At 38.2% G+C, this 19,388-nt stretch overlaps 1 protein-coding gene across 4 annotated transcripts in view; it reads right to left on the bottom strand.

Annotated features, from left to right (window-relative positions):
* CDK13 (cyclin dependent kinase 13) overlaps positions 1-19,388 on the bottom strand; it is a 123,710-nt gene that overhangs the window by 25,469 nt on the left and 78,853 nt on the right. For all 4 annotated transcript variants that reach the window (XM_059655734.1, XM_059655736.1, XM_059655735.1 and 1 more), the window contains exons 8-9: positions 10,132-10,233; positions 9,961-10,038 (exon numbers count right to left, since the gene is read on the bottom strand). In XM_059655734.1, the coding sequence (XP_059511717.1) occupies positions 9,961-10,038; positions 10,132-10,233 (180 nt within the window). The remainder of the gene's footprint in view (positions 1-9,960; positions 10,039-10,131; positions 10,234-19,388) is intronic.

The raw sequence follows: 19,388 nt of genomic DNA, 5'->3' as shown, positions 1-19,388 counted from the left end.
ATAAAAATTTATTTTATAATTTTTTAATTTTATTGATTGCAGAGACAGAAATAGCAAGAGAGAAATATCTATGTGAGAAAGAAACATTGATTGACTGCCTCCTGCACACACCCTGATTGGGGATTGAACCCACACCCTGGGTATGTGTCCTGACCTGGAATTGAACCTGCCACTTCTTTGTGTATGGTATGATGCTCCAACCAACTGAACACCACCAGCTAGGGCTCTCTCAAAATATCTTATTGCACTGTACTTAACCTTATACAGTGTGGACATCCTGAACAAAGGGATGATTCATGTTCCCCGTGGGAAGGAATGGGATGACGTAAGATTTCATCATTGCACTACCAGGAACATCACATAACTTAAAACTATGTTTTATTTCTAGAATGTTACATTTAATATTTTCAGACCGAGGGTAACCGAAATTGAAACCACAGATAATGGGGACTACTATAGTTTTTGATTTTTATAAGCCCAAGCTTTAAGAAAAGTACCAAAATCTTATTCGTTGTCCACTCCCAATCTTTTCTTTTTTAGGGAAGAAAGCCAAACTAGGAGCATGGCCTTTTATAATCTGGTCCCAAACTGCCTTCCCTAGTCTCATCTCCCAATTCCTCTCTCCCCACAGACCAACCATGCCTCCATACTGACGCTCATATTCCTTTCTCCCTAGATCAGTGATGGCGAACCTATGACACGCATGTCAGAGGTGACACGCGAACTCATTTTTTGGTTGATTTTTCTTTGTTAAATGGCATTTAAATATATAAAATAAATATAAAAAATATGTCTTTGTTTTACTATGGTTGCAAATAACCAAAAATTTCTATATGTGACACGGCACCAGAGTTAAGTTAGGGTTTTTCAAAATGCTGACACGCCGAGCTCAAAAGGTTCGCCATCACTGCCCTAGATCCTACCTAGCTAAATCTTTTTCACTTCTCAAGGGTCAGATAAAAAGTAATCCATTCACAGAAGCCTTCTTTATCCCCAATACTACTCAAAATGATTGCTCTGTGCATGCTACTTGTTTCCTTTGATACTATTTCATCCTGCTTTGTATTTTAGTTGTTTACATGTACGCTTGTCTTACTAAATTATTATTTGGAAACCATGACCTTTAAACAATATACAGGTGGGAAAGGGAATAAAATATGTTAATGGCAAAGAGAAGTACTCAGGCAAAAGTATGAAGTGGCCAAATTTAGACATTTAGGAGGAAGACTAAGAAAATCAGTACAGGAGGAATTTAGAGCTCAGGGAGGTTTACCTGGAAGATAAACAGGGGCCACACAATTCAGTTTTAAAAGAGGCAGTTTGCCTAACTAAAGTTGACCCTTAAACAATCCAGTTCTGCACGAGTCCACTTATACACAGATCTTTTTCAATAAATGCTGTAAATGTATTTTGCTTACAATAACATTTCTTTCCTCTAGCTTACTTTATTGTAAGAGTACAGTATACATGTAACAGGATATTTATTAGCTGACTGTTTCTGTTATTTGGCAAGGCCTCTGACAGCAGTAGGCTATTAGTACTTCAGTTTGGGGGGAGTCAGAAGTTATACTCAGATTTGATTGCATCTGGGGTCAGTGCCACAACCTCCCGTGTTATTCAACGGTCAACTGTACAATGAAGACAAACTTCAGAACTGAATCCTATGTGATAATGATCAAATTGCATTGCATAAGAATCTGTTTCTTCTTTCATAAAACAGATTAATTTTACTTAAGAGCTGTCAAATTAAATGAGCTAGCATCCTGGCCCATTAATAGCCTTATAATAAATATCAGTTTCAATACCTCTTAGCTAAAGAGTTTTAATTACTTCATTATATATGTGGTGGGAAATTATCTACGTCTTAAAATTATCAATTGGTACCAGCATTCAGGATGGAATAGACATACTGAGGCATGGAAAGTTACTAGAAACTAGGGAAGCAGATAGGAATTGATAACTACATATTTGCAACATCTGTGCCTGATGATCAGCCAGCTATCTGAAAATCATTTACTGAAAATGTCTTAAAATGTATCGTATGCTAAACCGCAAATATTTGATGTCTAATTTTGAAATCTATTACCTGACTTATATATTCTGATGTCAATACAATATGAGTTCTACATTTTTTATGAGGCTGACAGGACAAACCCCTCTACCTACCCATTCCTCTAATTAGTCTTCTCAGAATTTCCTTACAGCTAAAATGTAGAATCAATACTGCCACACTCCATAAGTAAGAGCATCCTATTGGAATTCAACTACTGCTCTGAATTTATAGATTAACTCAGAAAGTATTGCTATCCTTACAAAGCTTAATATTTCTATCACAAAAATATTAAACTTTTAATATTTCATTCATTTTAATATATATTTCTTCAATTAGATCTTACATATTTTTTAAATGTATATTTTTTATTAATTTGAGAGAGGAAGGGAGAGAGACAGAAACATCAATGATGAGAATCCTTGATCGGCTGCCTCCTGCACGCCCCCCACTGGCATGTGCCCTTGGCCAGAATCAAACCGGGGACCCTTTAGTCCGTAGGCTGACGCTCGATCCACTGAGCCAAACCGGCTAGGGCTTATATATTTCTTTTTACAGGTGTGTGTTTTGTTTTTACTTTTTAAAAATTCCTATCCTTGTTGTATTCCCTAAGCAGTAAGTAGGAAAGTTTTACTGTAGGAAAAGCTTGAAATTTGACATAAAAATTTTAAGCAGCCATCTGAGATCCTATGACTCCTAACAGTTTTAGTAGTAGTTTCTTTGAGGCTTTCTAGGTTTATAATTGTATTACCTGTAATCAAAATTCATCCATTTTTTCAAATGAGTATACCTCTTTATCATTATGGCATGTTACATTATATAGTAATTTCCAATCAATGTAAGAATGATAATTATGTGCTACACAATACTGGATAATTTTGCTTTGTTTCTGATTTTAATGGGAGTACTTTCATTGCTTACCACTGGGAAAGATGATGACTTTCATTTGAAAACAATACATAATAAAGATAGTTACTGGTACACAAAAATTCAGCCAGATGTCCTATTCAGGAAGCATTTTTTATTCCTTTTTACTATGGATTTAAATATTTAAAGGATGCTTTAGTGTAATCAGTTTAATTTTTAGAAACCTTATAATCATTATCTGCATTTCCTTCCCTAAGCTACTAATGTAGTAAAAAATTTCCTTAATACTTGATTATCCTTACATTCAGAAAAGGAATGCCACCTAGGCCTAATAAAAGTACTATTATTTTAGTAATATGCTGCATTCTACTTGTTAATTTGTCCTGCATCAATACTCATGTGAGATTGGTATATAGCAGCGGTTTTCAAAATTGGGGTCCAAAGACCCTTGGGTGTTCCCTAGGCCCTTCAAGGGCCTGGCACTTTGAAGGTATTACTAAGACATTATGTGTCCTTTTCAATATGTTGACTTACTACTGATAGTAGACAGCCAATAGTGGGTAAAACTACCAGAACCTTAACATGATTCAAGGCAATGACACAAAGCAGTAAGTACTCTTCATTACCACACAATCTAGGAGCAAGGCGGAAGCCAGTGTCACTTAAGAATGTACTTGTTGAAGCAGTAAAAAATATTAATGTATTAAACCTAATACTTTGAGGATATATCTTTTTAACATTCTCAGTAATGAAATATAAAATACTCATAAAGCACTTCTGCACAACAAAATCTGATAGCTACCTTGAGAAGCACCTGAACAATTATTTGAGTTGCAAGCTGAAGTAGCTGCTTTATTCACGGATCACTTTTACCTGCAAAAACAACTACAAACTATGATCATTCAGACTCGGGTATCTGTCAGACATTTTCTCAAATATGTTCAAAGTCAGCTTTTTACTTCAAGGAAGACAATTGCAATATTTACTGCCAATTACACAATTCGAGCTTTCAGGAGAAAAATCAGAATACTAGAAAGCTTATTATCTACCCCATGAAATTGACAGCTTCTTAATAAATACCTACAGGCTCCTCTCCTGAGAACAGTGGTGATAATAAATAATATATAATGAAATGTTACATGTGGAAGAGATGCCCAATTCAGTGATACAATATTTTCCAAATGACCAATATACAATTTATAAAATCATCAGAGTTGTAAAAAATCCATTCAGATGGTAAGAGAGACCAATGGATTTCAATATATTAGAGTACAAACTATTCCTTCATTTGGTTTCAGATTGCACATAACTAACCTGCAAAAAAATTACCATTTATTTAGTGCAGTTTCAAAAAAGAATATGCACAAAGATTTGAAAAGACTAGTGAGAACAGTGTATCACAGACATAAGGATCCCAGATGTACTTACTAAGCCAAAAAGTAAAAGATTTCTAAAAATATAAAAATGCTATTCATTTCACCAACATTTATTTCCATTCAGAAGATGATTTTTTACAATTTTAGATGTTATTTTTAACCTATTATTTTTAAATGAATTAAACGTATTTTTAATTTATCAGTTTTAATTTCAGATGTGGTAAATATCAATAAATACTATCAACATAAACAAAAGCTTCTGGGGCCTTTCATAATATTTAAAAGTGTAGATAAGTTTTGAGACCAAAACTGCTTAAGAAGCACAAGTCTACAGAATTTTTTTATGTTATTATTTACATATGCTTCATTTTTTTTAAAAAAATGGGAACTTTCCTTCTTTTCCTATATTCTGAAAAAAGCCAAAGCCTGTGCTGTTAATGTTTTTAAAATTTCACCTGAGTCACCATCCAAGCCTGAGGCTTTGGAGGGAAGAGTAGTGGGGGGAATAGGGGAAGGCTGGATAGAGAGAAGCAGGATTCTTTTCACTCCAATCTATTTTCAATTTCTTCCATGATTATAAGTGTCTTTTATTTCATAAGTAATGTACACTGTGTGATATATAAACAGTCTTTCGCTGGCAGCAAGAAGTCTTAAAAAGGGTTGACTCTTGTGTAAAAACATTTTTGCCTTCATTCATCCCACTATGTCCTCACCTTTGCTTTTCACTTTTTCCATCACTTTTTAAAAACTTTAGAGAGAGAAAAAGCGGGGAGAAAGGAGGGGGAGGTGGAGACGGGGAGGGAGGAAGGGGGAGGGAGAGGGAGAGGAAGAGGGAAGGGGAGAAGGGAAAAGGGAGAGAGAAGGGGAGGGGGGAGGGAGAGGGAGAGGGAGAAACATCGATTTGTTGTTCCACTTATTTATGCATTCACTGGTTGATTTTTACATGTGCCCTGACCAGGGATCAAACCTGCAACCTTGGTGTATCAAGAGGACACTCTAACCAACTCAGGTAACAGGCCAGGGCTTGTCATCACTTTTTAACCTATGCTCTTCTATCACAAAACTTTTGTGATCTGCCTAAGATACTTTTTGGGACAAAGCAACATACAGACTACCTGCCTACTGTAGTAGTATAAAGCTCTTTAAGACAGATTCTGATTAGTATTCCCACTCTTGATCAGTTTACACATTATTTTTATAATATAAACTCTGGACCTCATCATTCCTGAGGTGTTTTGTTTTGTTTTTAAGATGACAGAAATATCCCAGCATTACTGCAAATAAGATGGGGGGGGGGGGGAGGAGTATGTATTGGAAACTTACATTTATTTAATTCTTATAACCCTAAGCATAAGTCCTGTTTTACTTGTGGAGAAACAAACACTACGGAACTTACCGTAAGTCACAAGTGCAGGAAGTGGCTGATGGTCATTAGAACGGAGGTCGGTAAGATTCCAAAGCCCACCCCTTTCAATACACTCTGCTGCCTCCTTCAAATCAGAGACTTGTTTCTTTTATCAGAAACTTCCATTTTCTCTTCATATTTTAAAAATAATGCTATAGAATCAAAGGTGAAGCATCTCTTTCTGTTTTAAATATGGTCTCTTACCAACAAAACAAAAACATTCTGAAATATATAAACTGGAAAGCAAAACAGGTCCATGCTGATAATTCCAGACTCTTGATGTGTTTGTTTTACCTAAATGGGATCAAATTAAACATAGACTTCTGGAAAACTGCTCTTTTCATGGAATCATGCTGCTTTTCCATGTTAGTACCTTGAGATCTACCATTTCCTTGTTAATTACTATACACTTCCCTGCTAAGCAGATGGACTGCGCTTTCTTTCTTTTCCCACGTGGTTCACACTAAGCTAACATGCTCGTAAATAACTCAACTACACTCATGCCTCGGGATTTTGATTACTTTGCTGTTCCTTCATTTCTTTCAGATCTCTGCTCAAATGCTACCTTATGGGAGAGACATCCCTTCTACCTACAACACTACCTTCTACCATTTTCCATCCCCTTTCACATATAATCACTCGATATATTTTATTGTTTATGTTTGCTGTCTTCAACTAGAAAGTAAAAGAAGTTGTGTGCCAGTTATGAGGCACTGAGGATATAGCCTTGACCCTCCGTTGTGTCCTAAAAGAACCTATGAACTGGCACACAACCAGCAGTCAATAAATACTGTTCAATTAATCTCCTAACTTGAAATGTCTTCTGTATTATAATGTAAGGTCCATATAAACTTGGTTTATTTCTGGACTTTCCATATAATCCTATTGATTTATCTATGTATCATGTGCCAGTACAAAATAGTCTTATTAGTTACTATAATTTTGTTTTAACATATGATATGCCAAATTTTCCTTCTTTTTGAGAATTTTCTTGATTATTGCCATATTTATCACTCCAGGATGAATATCAAAAATCAAACATCATTTCAAAATATTTTTTAAGTTCTCATTAGAACTACAATGATATAGAATGAATTATCATATTTAAAAACAATTAAGTCTTCCTAGTCTAAAACAAGTTATGTCTATATAATAGTTATTCAATCTTATTTATAGTTTTAAGCAGGACATTATAGTTTTTAATATTTCTGGAGAATATATGGTGGTGGTTTTTAAAAAATCATCTTTCCCACCATGTTTCTAACTGGTGATTATTGGTTCATATTTTATAAAAGCTATTGTTTTTAATATGTATGTATGATTATATAACATATATTAGCACATTTTTGTGTATACACACACACACACACACTCAATTTTAACACTTCCCCATTTTACCAAACTTGTTATTTAAGATGTTTCAGGTAATTCCTTTCTATGTTGCATGCATATATGTGATGTTATCTATAATAATAAAAGTGTAATATGCTAATTAGACTGGACAGCTGAATGACCTTCCGGACGAATTTTGTGCATCGGGCCTCTAGTCATATATGAATTATGACAATTCTGCCTTCATTTTTCCACTGTTATACCTCTTATTGGATCCCATAAAAAGATACACATACATAATTCTCTTAGGTAACTGGTTAGTACTTCTCAAACACTCTTAAATAATACTAGAAGACAACTTTTTATCATTCTTGTCTTTACTTCTAATATTTCACCACTAAATATTATTCAGGTTACTAATTTGTGATATACATTTTTATCATGTTAAAGAAATATCTCTCTACACTTCCTCAGTTTAGCAAGTTTATATTTCTAGAAAATACCTATTCAACACCTATCAAGATAACCATATTATTTTACTTCTATTAAAATGTAGAGTTATAAGAACAGACTTCCTAAAGCGAAGCATCCTTTATTCTTGAAGTGAACTTTTACTTGACTTTCTGCAAGTTAATTTTCTAATGAAAAGCCTGACACTATTGGCTAATCTCTCCTTTTGAATTTTTGGACTAATATTCTATAGAAATTTTTCATGTTGTCTTTGTCAATTTGAAGTTTGTATCACACTAACTTTGTAAAAAGCTTTATTTCTTACATTGTACTGAGAATTGATTAAAAGTTTGGATACTAAGGTAAAAATGCCTACATTTAAATTTTAATTTTGTCACCATTCTAGTTATTTGACCCTGGACAAATTCTTTATTTCTGTAAAGTCTGTTTTTCTTAACTTTATAAAAAGAAGACAAAGGGTTGTTAAAGAGCTCAAATGTGGCCAATTCAGATGAAATTCTTAGAACAATGCTTGCATCATATGTGTGAACTTATTATTAAAATAGATGCCCTAGTATCCAATACAATCAGAACAAACAGTAAGTAAACTGAAAAAATGGTCAGAGGGAATCATAAAAAAAAAGATACACATACATAATTTAAACATTTTTATTTTAACATAAAATTTATAAATGAACATTTATTCTCCAATCTCCTGACATAGCCAACACTTTCTCTTTGCACAGAGGATTCACTGAATGGGATTCTACATTAGCTTTCTTGCATAAACCACATCGATACATATCACCAAGGATTTAAAACAATCAGAGTGTCTTCTAAATTTTTATGACTTTTCTTTCTAATTTATATCTATTTGCCAAACTTTAAGTCCTTGCAAAGCACTGCATCTGTTAATTAAATGACAAATATACAGCAATAAAAAGTTGGCATGAAAGATTGGAAACAACTGCCTCTTGGTCATCATACTCTTCAACTAGTGGGATGGTTACCAGAGTTACTAGCTGCAAAAATTCAGCTTCCCATGTTATCTAAGCTAGTATTATTCACAGAAGAAATGGAAAGTTATCTACTAATATAACAAGTCTATTAAGGAAAAATTCATAGTATATTGGTATCTGTCTCATATCAATTTCTTTTCTAAAAGTTTTCATGCCTATTTTAAAATACTTATGCAAATCTTACAAGTTGTAAATTAAGCCTATATAATAAAGGGGTAATATGCAAATTGACCCCAACAGTGGAACGACTGGTCAGTATGATGCGCACTGACCAGCAGGGGGCAGACACTAGGCGAAGGAGCTGTCCCCTGGTGGTTAGTGTGCTTCCACAGAGGGAGTGCCACTCAGCCAGAAGCCAGCTCACAGCTGGCCAGCACAGCGGCGGTGACGGGAGCCTCTCCCACCTCTGCAGCAGCGCTAAGCCATTAGTTAGACATCCCCCAAGGGCTCCTGAGCTGCCAGAGGGATGTCTGACTGCCAGTTTAGGCCCAATCCCCCGGGGAGCAGGCCTAAGCCAGCAAGTGGACATCCCTGAGGGCTCCTGGACTGTGAGAGGGCGCAGGCCGGGCTGAGGGATACCCCCCCCCCAGGTGCACGAATTTTCGTGCACCAGGCCTCCAGTATTATATATGGGGGGAAAGCTCTTTTTTTTTTTTTTAAATATATTTCTTCATTGACCTCAGAGAGGACGGGAGAGGGGAGAGAGAGAAACATCAATGATGAGAGAGAATCAGCAATCGGCTGCCTCCCGCATGCCCCCCACTGGGGACCAAGCCCTCAACCCAGGCATGTGCCCTTGGCCAGAATCGAACCCGGGACCCCTCAGTCCACAGGCTGATGCTCTACCCACCAAGCCAAGCCAGCCAGGGCGGGAAAGCTCTTTTTTAAAAAAAATTATTTAAAATATTAGATGAAGAGAAAGGTGACTGATGTATGATAATTACTTACAACCTAGGTCATATGATGGGCTCAAATCATGAAGACCCATGCTTCATGATGAATATATTTTGCTGTGTATACATATGTAGATACATTTAAACATATATGCAAATGTATATAAAATAAGAGTATTTCTTTGCAATATCCCAAACCATTAATTCTTCCATCCTGTCATACTTAATGAAAATGTATCTACCATTCATTTTCTCCTCCCTCATATTTATTCTTCCTTCCCAGTCTCATCTTTTCTACTTCAAGCCCTTTGATTTAATCTCACACACACACACACACACACACACACACACACACACACACACACACACACACACTGATTTAGAGACCTTAAGATCCTTAATTTTACTAGATCAAAGTGCCTGCATTCTAGTTTCTCGGTCATTCAGCAGTCATTAGTGCCTTCAAGAGGATCATGCTGTTCTCCCTCTGAAAACATTCTGAAAGATTTTAAATATCCTACAGAGTATAACAACCTCCACTCGGCAAATATTACAATCATAAGCTTACCTTATTAATTCTAGTTGTGCAAGTTCCTGATTTGCTTGAAATATAGGTTTTTTAGTGAAGAGTTCACCAAGGATACATCTAATGGAAAAAATACCCATCATTAGCAAATGATATGGATTTTACTTAACAAAGGTTTCAAGTAAATTAAACCAATCAATAAATCTATCTTACCCACAGCTCCACACATCAATAGCCGGTGTATACCGTTCTTCTCCCAACAGCAGTTCAGGTGGACGGTACCATAAAGTGATGACCTTGTTAGTATATGGCCGACTAAAACAAAGCAAAACAAAACAAAACAAAAAAACACACCAACTCTTTAGATTTATTATCTGTTAGAATAAGAGAAATTCTCTTAGGAAATATTAGTTTGGCTGCCCAAAAATAAACTAAAATCCTAAAATCACTTTCATATGCCTACTAAATACAGACAGATAATATATGATCATAAAATACATGTGAGCAATGTGATTAACTGAAAAATCCCTTAATATATAAAAAATAAAAATTGGCTGCTTTTAATTATAATGTGGCCAAAGAAAGGTCTTTTTATCAACTCCACTGTTCAGTACTGCTTTTCCTTTCTATAATAATGTTTAAAGAGATTTACTGGCTTAAAGAGAGTTGATTTTGACCAAACCTGGCAAATTACCAATATGTAGCAAGATAAAGTTTCAACTGGAACACCTAACAAAAGTTTTCAACTGGGCATATCTCTGGCAATCTTTCATTGGTTTTAATCCACTTTAGTAGGTGAACAGAAAGTACAGAAATGTAGATTGTAGTAGCTGAAGTCTATGCTGCAAAAAATCACTAGCAACAGGTATAATACTTTATCAGATGATTCCTTTGTCACCTTCTAACAGAGGGGGCATATATATACTGCTATCTCTTTATTTACCATAGAAGAGATTATCTAGTAAGTTGTATTAGGGACAAGTTTTACCACCACAGTACAAATTCTCTGGCAAAATGTTTTCAGTCCTTAGAGAATGATCATACTCTGCTGATTTAAATGACTAAAGAGGGTCTTAAGAAGTTAGAGGTGGTTGTTGCACTGATCGTGTTTAGGATATATACTTCAGGTTAATCACTATGTGTTTAGATCAACTCTAAACCTCTTTCTGGATATCATCTGAATCACAAGAATGCCAAGGCCATCTCATAGGAAATGCCCCATTAAGGTTGTATTTCACTTGAGGTTGGCTTAGCCCTGAATCAGTTTTGGGAATAGGGAAAGGAGTATCCTATATAATAAAAGCCTAATATGCTAAGTGTCCAGTCGACGGGTTGGCTGTTCAACCAATCAAAGCGTAATATGCTAATGATATGCTAAGGTCGTTCAACTGCTCACTATGACGTGCACTGACCACCCGGCCACCCGGGGGCAGACGCTCTGACCAGTAGGTTAGCTTGCTTCTGGAAACTGGCCGGTCAGGACTGAGCGAGACAGGCCGGACACACCATGGAGCCCTCCCACAATCCCTCCCCGGCTGGCCAACCTCCTGCATCCCTCCCCAGCCCTGATCATGCACCAGTGGGGTCCCTTGGCCTGACCTGCACCTCTCACAATCCAGGACCACTCGGGGGATGTTGGAGAGCCAGTTTCGGCCTGATCCCACAGGCCAGGCTGAGGGATCCCACTGGTGCACAAATTCATGCACTGGGTCTCTAGTATAATTTATAAAGCAATTCCCTCTTACTAACCATAGGTCTGAAGTTCCAGATAGCGTAAGACCTCAGCAGCTTGCACCCAGCCAAATTTCTCCAAATAATTTAAACACTTGTGCTATATGCCATCAATCTGGGCATCACAGCATTATCACAGGCAGGACTATAGTAACAGTATGCCAAAGCAGGAAAAAAGATTGACCTTGGTATAAATTGCGAAAATAAGGAATACAGTATAAGAAGTATATGTTTAATAGCAAATTAGAATTTGACTTTTCTAACATTGTTAAAATACCTTTTTTAGTGATTTTTGTTTGTTTACCAAAACCACTTATTTTCACATAAGGTCTTTTAAAATATAGATACTAAATTAGTATCACACTACTCTAATTAAACTGGACTTAATCATTCTTTAAAAATATGTTTATCTCATTATAAATTTGAAATTCCTTCCCTATTTTTCTCAATCAAATCCTATACCTCTTTCAAGGAACAGTGAAAGACCCATCTCGATAATGACTAATTTCTGTTTACAATAGATTTATTTTCACATTCTGAAATTTGTATCACACCAACCACTGTATTAAACACCTTATTTTAGGTTTTCTACCTTCCCAAAGAGTCAAACGACCCCAGAGAGTATTCTTTTTAAAAAAATAATAATAATACATGCTCAATGTAGTCATTTTTTAAAAAGATATTTTTATTATTTCAGAGAGGAAGGGAGAGGGAGAGAGAGCTAGAAACATCAATGATGAGAGAGAATCATTGACTGGCTGCCTCCTGCATGCCCCCTACTAGAAATCCAGCCCATAACTTGGGCATGTGCCCTTGGCTGAAATCGAACCTGGGACCTGTCAGTCCACATGTCGATGCTCTATCCAACTGAACCAAACGAGCTAAAGCCCAGAAACCATTCTTTATTATGAACCCCACACACAAAGCCTTAACAATGCTGGCATAGGCAGACACCTTAATGTTTATGGGCCTGCAACTTTAGGTTACATACATGAATTAGCGACCTGGGTGAAAGAACAAAACTTGTGAAAATTATGAAGACTAGTTTTCTAAAACATTTCAAGCGTCTAAGCCTATGAAACCCATGCTCTTATTACTAAAGTGCAACGAGTTATCTATAGTAAAGAAAATGTTTAAATTAATATAAATCTATCTGTAAATAGCTAATCTTAAAATCTTTTTATGTTTAAAACTAGGGGCCCGGTGCACGAAATTCGTGCACTGGGTGTGTGTGTGGGGGGGAGTGTCCCTCAGCCCAGCCTGCCCCCTCTCACATACTGGGAGCCCTCAGGCGTTGACCCCCATCACCCTCCAATCGCAGGATCGGCCCCTTGCCCAGGCCTGACTCCTCTGGCCTAGGCGTCCGGCCCGGGCAGCAGGGACTCGCAGCTGCAGCGGCCCCGCGATCGTGGGCTTCGCTTTAGGCCCAGGCAAGGGGCCCCTAGCTCCTGGGACTGCCAGCTTCGACCATGCCCAGCTCCCATCGCTGGCTCCACCCCACTTCCTGCTATCACTAGCCAGGGCGGAAAAGGCGCCTGATTCTCTGATCATGGCTGGGGGGCAGGGCAAAGGCGGCCCCAGGGTCGCCTTTGCTCTGCCCCCCAGCTCTTAGCTCCCCCCTGGGTTTCCGATCACTGTCAGTGGCAGGGGGCTTCTTCCTGCTTTCTCTTTCGCCTCCCTGCATTGTGCCTACATATGCAAATTAACCGCCATCTTGTTGGCAGTTAACTGCCAATCTTAGTTGGCAGTTAATTTGCATATAGCCCTGATTAGCCAATGAAAAGGGTAGCTCGTACGCCAATTACCATTTTTCTCTTTTATTAGTGTTGATGGTTTTCTTAATGTTTTTATTGATTTTTAGAGAGAGAGGAAGAGAGAGGGAGAGGGAAACATCGCTGTGAGAGATAAACATTGATCCGCTGCTTCCTGCACGCCCCCTACAGGGGATAGAGCCCACAACCCAGGCATGTGGCCTGACCAGGAACTGAACAGGCCCAGGATGACGTACAACCAAATGAGCACACAGGTAAAGGCTTAGATGTTTTTCAAAAAAACATGTTGAATTATGTGGAGAAATTACACACATAAAGGTTACTAAATCCTAATGAGAAAGAAGTTTAAATAAGATTATTATTTTACATCTCAAGCTCTAGGCAACCTTTAGAGCATTTTAGCAGTTTAAATTATGTTTTAAATGTTTTTCAAAAAAAACTTTAAGCTTTTTAATAAACTAGTTTAATAAACCATTTTTAAAATATTTTTTACTGATTTCAGAGAGGAAGGGAGAGGGAGAGTGAGAGATAGAAACATTAATGATGAGAGTGAATCATTGATTGGCTGCCTCCTGCACAGCCCCCACTGGGGATTGAGCCCGCAACCCTGGCAAGTGCCCTGACCGGGAATCAGACCGTGACCTGGTTCATAAGTCAATACTCAAGCATTGAGTCATGCCAGCATTTAACATTTAAAAGTTAACACCGACAATAGACAATAAAAAAGTTTGCTTTATTAAAGTCAAGAAAAATTTCTTGATGATTCCAAATTTTTGCAAAACAGGTGCCACACATCACTTTCCACTTTAGTGTTTAATGCGAAAGAAGCAAACATCGAGCAAGTATGCAGACAAAAGGACTTTAATCATAAAAGCAAATTGCTAGGTGGCATTAACAAAAAACAAGGTCAACTGAATCACACAGTCAATAACTGTTCAGAGCAGTGGTTCTCAACCTGTGGGTCGTGACCCCTTTGGCAATCGAACAACCCTTTCACAGGGGTCGCCTAAGACCATCCTGCATATCAATATTTACATTACTATTCATAACAGTAGCAACATAACAGTTATGAAGTAGCAACGAAAATAATTTTATGGTTGGGTCACAACATGAGGAACTGTATTTAAAGGGCCAGAAGGTTGGGAACCACTGGTTTAGAGCATTATGAAGAAAATATTCCATGCTATGATCAGGATGCTGCGCTTACAAACGTAAAGACAAAAGTAAAAGGCACTGAAACTGTGTTTAGGAACAAGAACATTTAAATCCCAGAAAACTGAAGTACTGTTGTAATATGAAAATATATCATCCAAAGTCCGACAAATAAATAAAAATCTAGACTCCTCAAAAGTGAATATTCGAAACTTGGGTAAACTAGGTTTGTCTACTTACTGTCAACTTCTAAAGATGGTCCTGTCTAGATCACAAAAAGAAGATGCAAACTGATGTGACACCACATATATGATGCTTTATTTTTTCTAATGAATTTTTAAAAATTACATTTCTGAGAGATGTCTACCCAATTTCTCCACATACACACAAAAAAACTGATTCCTACTGAAAAACAGGCATGAAAAACATATGGTCAGGTTCTTAGGTGTTACAAAGCAAATATACTTTAAAAAAGTTAAAGCTAAAAATAGATGAACACCAAATTTATCCTCATAGTTAAATTCCAAGCAATACATCCCATAACCTAGCAACACATCCAATACATAAAATCTCTCCACCATTAAAATAAAATAAAAAAAATACGAATACCAATGAGCTACATTCTTAGATGGACAAAAACTGAATTTTGTAAAGATCAAGACATAATGGTGTTGCCCTAGCTGGTGTAGCTATTGGCTGGAGTATCTGCGGTACACAAAAGGTGGTGGGTTCAGTTCCTGCTTGGAGCACATACCTGGGGTGTGGGTTGGATTCCTAGTCAGGGAGCGTGCAGCATGTGAGGGAGACAAACCAACAGATGTTTCTCTCTCACACTGATGTTTCTCTTTCTCCCCCCCACCCCAAATCAATTTAAAAATTTAGAAATATTTTTTTAAAAAGAAATAATGGTGACAATGTTATATACTCTGAATTTCAATTTCTACTAAATATTTTCCTCTGTAAATCTCAATAACATTTTAAAAAATAAAAGCAGAACTATTTCTTGGGAACAGTTGGGGAATTAACACCTAAAAATAAAAACACTTTCTTTTTATTTTAAACTATCTACCTTAATGTGGCAAACAAAAATATTAAAATGTAAAGTCGTTGAAACCGGTTTGGCTCAGTGGATAGAGCGTCGGGCCTGCGGACTGAAAGGTCCCAGGATCGATTCCGGTCGGGGGCATGTACCTGGGTTGCGGGCACATCCCCAGTGGGAGATGTGCAGGAGGCAGCTGATCGATGTTTCTCTCTCATCGATGTTTCTAGCTCTCTATCTCTCTCCCTTCCTCTCTATAAAAAATCAATAAAATATGTTTTTAAAAAAATGTAAAGTCATTGGATTTTTACTAATAAAACTTTCATGTGAAATCCCAGGTAATTTTAAATATTTAATGCTACCAAAATATTTCTCTTCTTATTAGATACTTAAGAACCTTCAAGTGAGATTCAGAAATTAAAATATCACACACTTGCTAACCTGGTAATAAGGTAACTTTTTTTAAAAAATATATTTTATTGATTTTTTACAGAGAGGAAGGGAGAGACATAGAGAGTTAGAAACATCGATGAGAGAGAAACATCGATCAGCTGCCTCCTGCACATCTCCCACTGGGGATGTGCCCGCAACCCAGGTACATGCCCTTGACCGGAATCAAACCCGGGACCCTAAAGTCTGCAGGCCGACGCTCTATCCACTGAGCGAAAACGGTTTCGGCAAGGTAACATTTTTTAAGCAAAAATAAAACACAATATTTGAAGGATAAGATAACAGAGACAATGAAATTCAGCAGACAATATTTGCTACAAAAGAGCTCCAAAAAACTGCCATATATCTCCAAAGCAGACTTGAGCTCTCCACCTGTAAAATACTTTTTAGGTAATCAAGGTTACATCCAGAGTCCAACAAGGGAAGCACTCCAATTTAATGAAAATAAGTAGCTTTTCTGTCAAATAATCCAAGTTTAATTCTTACTTAGCTCTGCCACTTACGGTGTGAAAACTTCAGTTTTCTGAACTTCAATTTATAAAACGCGAGTAAGAATAATGATATTCACACCACCCATGTCATAGGACTGCTTTCCCTTAAAATAACTATTGTAAAAGGAAACCATCTATCTATAATAATAAAAGTGTAATATGATAATTAGGCCAGATGTCCTTCCGGACAAGCCAGGGCTGCGAGGGAAGCCTGGGTCCCAGGTGCCTGTTGGGCTGGAGGGAAGCCCAGGTTCCAGTGTCAGAGAGAAGCTGGTGCCGGCATCCTACTCTTGCACGAATTTCGTGCATTGGGCCTCTAGTATATACTTATACTAATAAAAGGGTAATATGCTAATTAGACCGGACATCTTCCAGATAAAGCCACGGTGGCAGGGGCCTAGGCAGAGGTGGTTAGGGGCAATCAGGCCAGCAGAGGGGAGCAGTTAGGGGGCAATCAGGCCAGCAGGCAGAGGCGGTTAGGGGCGATCAGGCTGGCAGGGGAGCAGCTAGGGGCATCAGGCCAGCAGGCAGAGGTGGTAAGGGGCAATCAGGTAGGCAAGTGATTAGGAGCCAGTGGTCCTGGATTGAGAGAGGGATGTCTGACCGGCAGGCAGACATCCCCCGAGGGTTCCTGGATTGGAGAGGGTGCAGGCCGGGCTGAGGGACCCCTCACCCATGCACAAATTTTGTGCACCAGGCCTCTAGTTAGTATATAAAAGGCTAATATACTAAGTGTCAAACTGGTTGCTATGACATGCACTAACCACAAGGGGGCAGACACTCAATGCAGGAGTGCCAAGCTGCAATGACTTGGCAGCAGAGGTTCTCAGGTGACACACCCCAAAACCAGAGAGGAGAGAGCCCTATTTCTTGCGGGGCCGTGCAATTCCACCCTCAGCGTGGGTTATGTTGTTGCTGGGGCACTGTCGGCCCCCAATCTGGTTTACTGCCCACTTGCGTTTGCGTTCCACACCCTGCACAACAGCAACTTTGCAGAGTGCCCTCTCACACTCTGGGGCACCTCAGGGGATGTCAGAGAGCCAGTTTTGGCCTGATCCCCGCAGGCCTGGCCGAGGGATCCCACCTGCCCAGGGACCCCATTCACTCTCCAGACACCAGGGAGGGGGAGCGGGAGGTTGGCTCCAGGACGTGTCTGGCCCGTCTCACCCAGTCCCACCCTGCAGGCCACCTTCTAGTTAATTTCCTTTTAATGTCCATGAATCCGTGCACTGGGTCACTAGTATAAATAAAGTACCATGCGCCCTGGTCCGTGTAATTCAGTTGGTTGGAGCGTGGCTCCATGCACCTTGCCTGTTTGATTCCCAGGTCTCTCATACATTGATTTCTTTTTTTCTCTCTCTCCCTTCCCCTCTTTCTCAAATAAGTAGAGCATATCCTCAGGTGAGGATTTTAAAAAATATAATAAAAAGAATAGTATCATGCACAAATGCTAATTAAGTGTGTTCATTTCTTTCTTTTTTTTAAATATATTTTATTGATTTTTTACAGAGAGGAAGGGAGAGAGATAGAGAGTTAGAAACATCGATGAGAGAGAAACATCGATCAGCTGCCTCCTGCACATCTCCTACTGGGGATGTGCCCGCAACCAAGGTACATGCCCTTGACTGTAATCGAACCTGGGACCTTTCAGTCCGCAGGCCGACGCTCTATCCACTGAGCCAAACTGGTTTCGGCAAGTGTGTTCATTTCTTTATAAACTACAAATATTTACTTAAATTCTAAGCTAGGCACTGCATTAACAGCCAGCCAACCAACCATGGTTGTAGCTGTTTAGAGCCTTAAAGTCTGGTGGCAATATAGATATAAATTATAACAATATACTCCATGTACTACATAAAAGAATGAATAATATGCTCTGGACACATAGAGAAAGATGTGCTGATGTTGCCTGTAGGACTCAGGGAAGATTTCAGATAATGTCAAAACTGCACATTAAAGAGGGGAAAAAAAAAAACAACCCACAAATTTGTCAGACTAATGAAACAGGGAAGTCCAATTCCATACAAAAGGAAACAACTTATGTAGAATCACAAATGTAGTCAAGAGCCCAACCTGTTTAGGAAAGTGCTAATAGCTCAACATTGTTATTACTAGGGAGTGGGGGGTGGTAGTTTATAAGAATACTAAAGGCCCGCCGCACGAAATTCGTACAAGGGGCTCGGCCCTCGCAGCACCAGACCTTGCAGTCCCAGCCCCCCAGCCCCGGCTTCATCCAGAAGGATGTCCGGAAGGTTGTTTGGCTGTCTGGTCTAATTAGCATATTATGCTTTTATTATTATAGATAGAAGAAAAGAATGTTAGGGCAAAAGAACAGAGGCAGGAAAAACAAGTTTTCTTTGCAATGGTCTATATGAGATATTTATATGTGAGAATGACTGAATACCTTTAACTAAAGTGGAGAATAAGGTAAAAGAAACAGACTTTTTTGAGGGGATGTGAAGATAGGTTTTGTAACTATGTTTAAGGTACTTAGATAATCTAGGAGGAGATTATGTCCAGTAAACACACAGATTTAGAGATCAAAAAAAGGATCGAGGCTTGAAATTCAGATATGTAAGTTTCATCATTAATGGAACTGAGGTATGGTAACACTACCTGAAAGAATTAAACTGCCTTTCCCATTTTATATGCTCAAAATGTAGCCTACTCCATTAGGGCCACAAAGAAAAGCACAATTTAATCTTGTTAAATTAAAATTAAATCAGTAATCTAAATGAGATTTCCATTTCTGAAGCTTGTTTAGTCACATTATTTGTTGTTATTCACGTTATGAGTGATATTTTATATTACCATGGTTCCAACAGTGTCCAGGGT

The sequence above is a fragment of the Myotis daubentonii genome, chromosome 10, assembly GCF_963259705.1.
Source record: "Myotis daubentonii chromosome 10, mMyoDau2.1, whole genome shotgun sequence".
NCBI classification, from domain to species: Eukaryota; Metazoa; Chordata; class Mammalia; order Chiroptera; family Vespertilionidae; genus Myotis; species Myotis daubentonii.
Note: the sequence above shows the minus strand (reverse complement) of the source record. Positions and strands in the feature narration are given on the sequence as shown.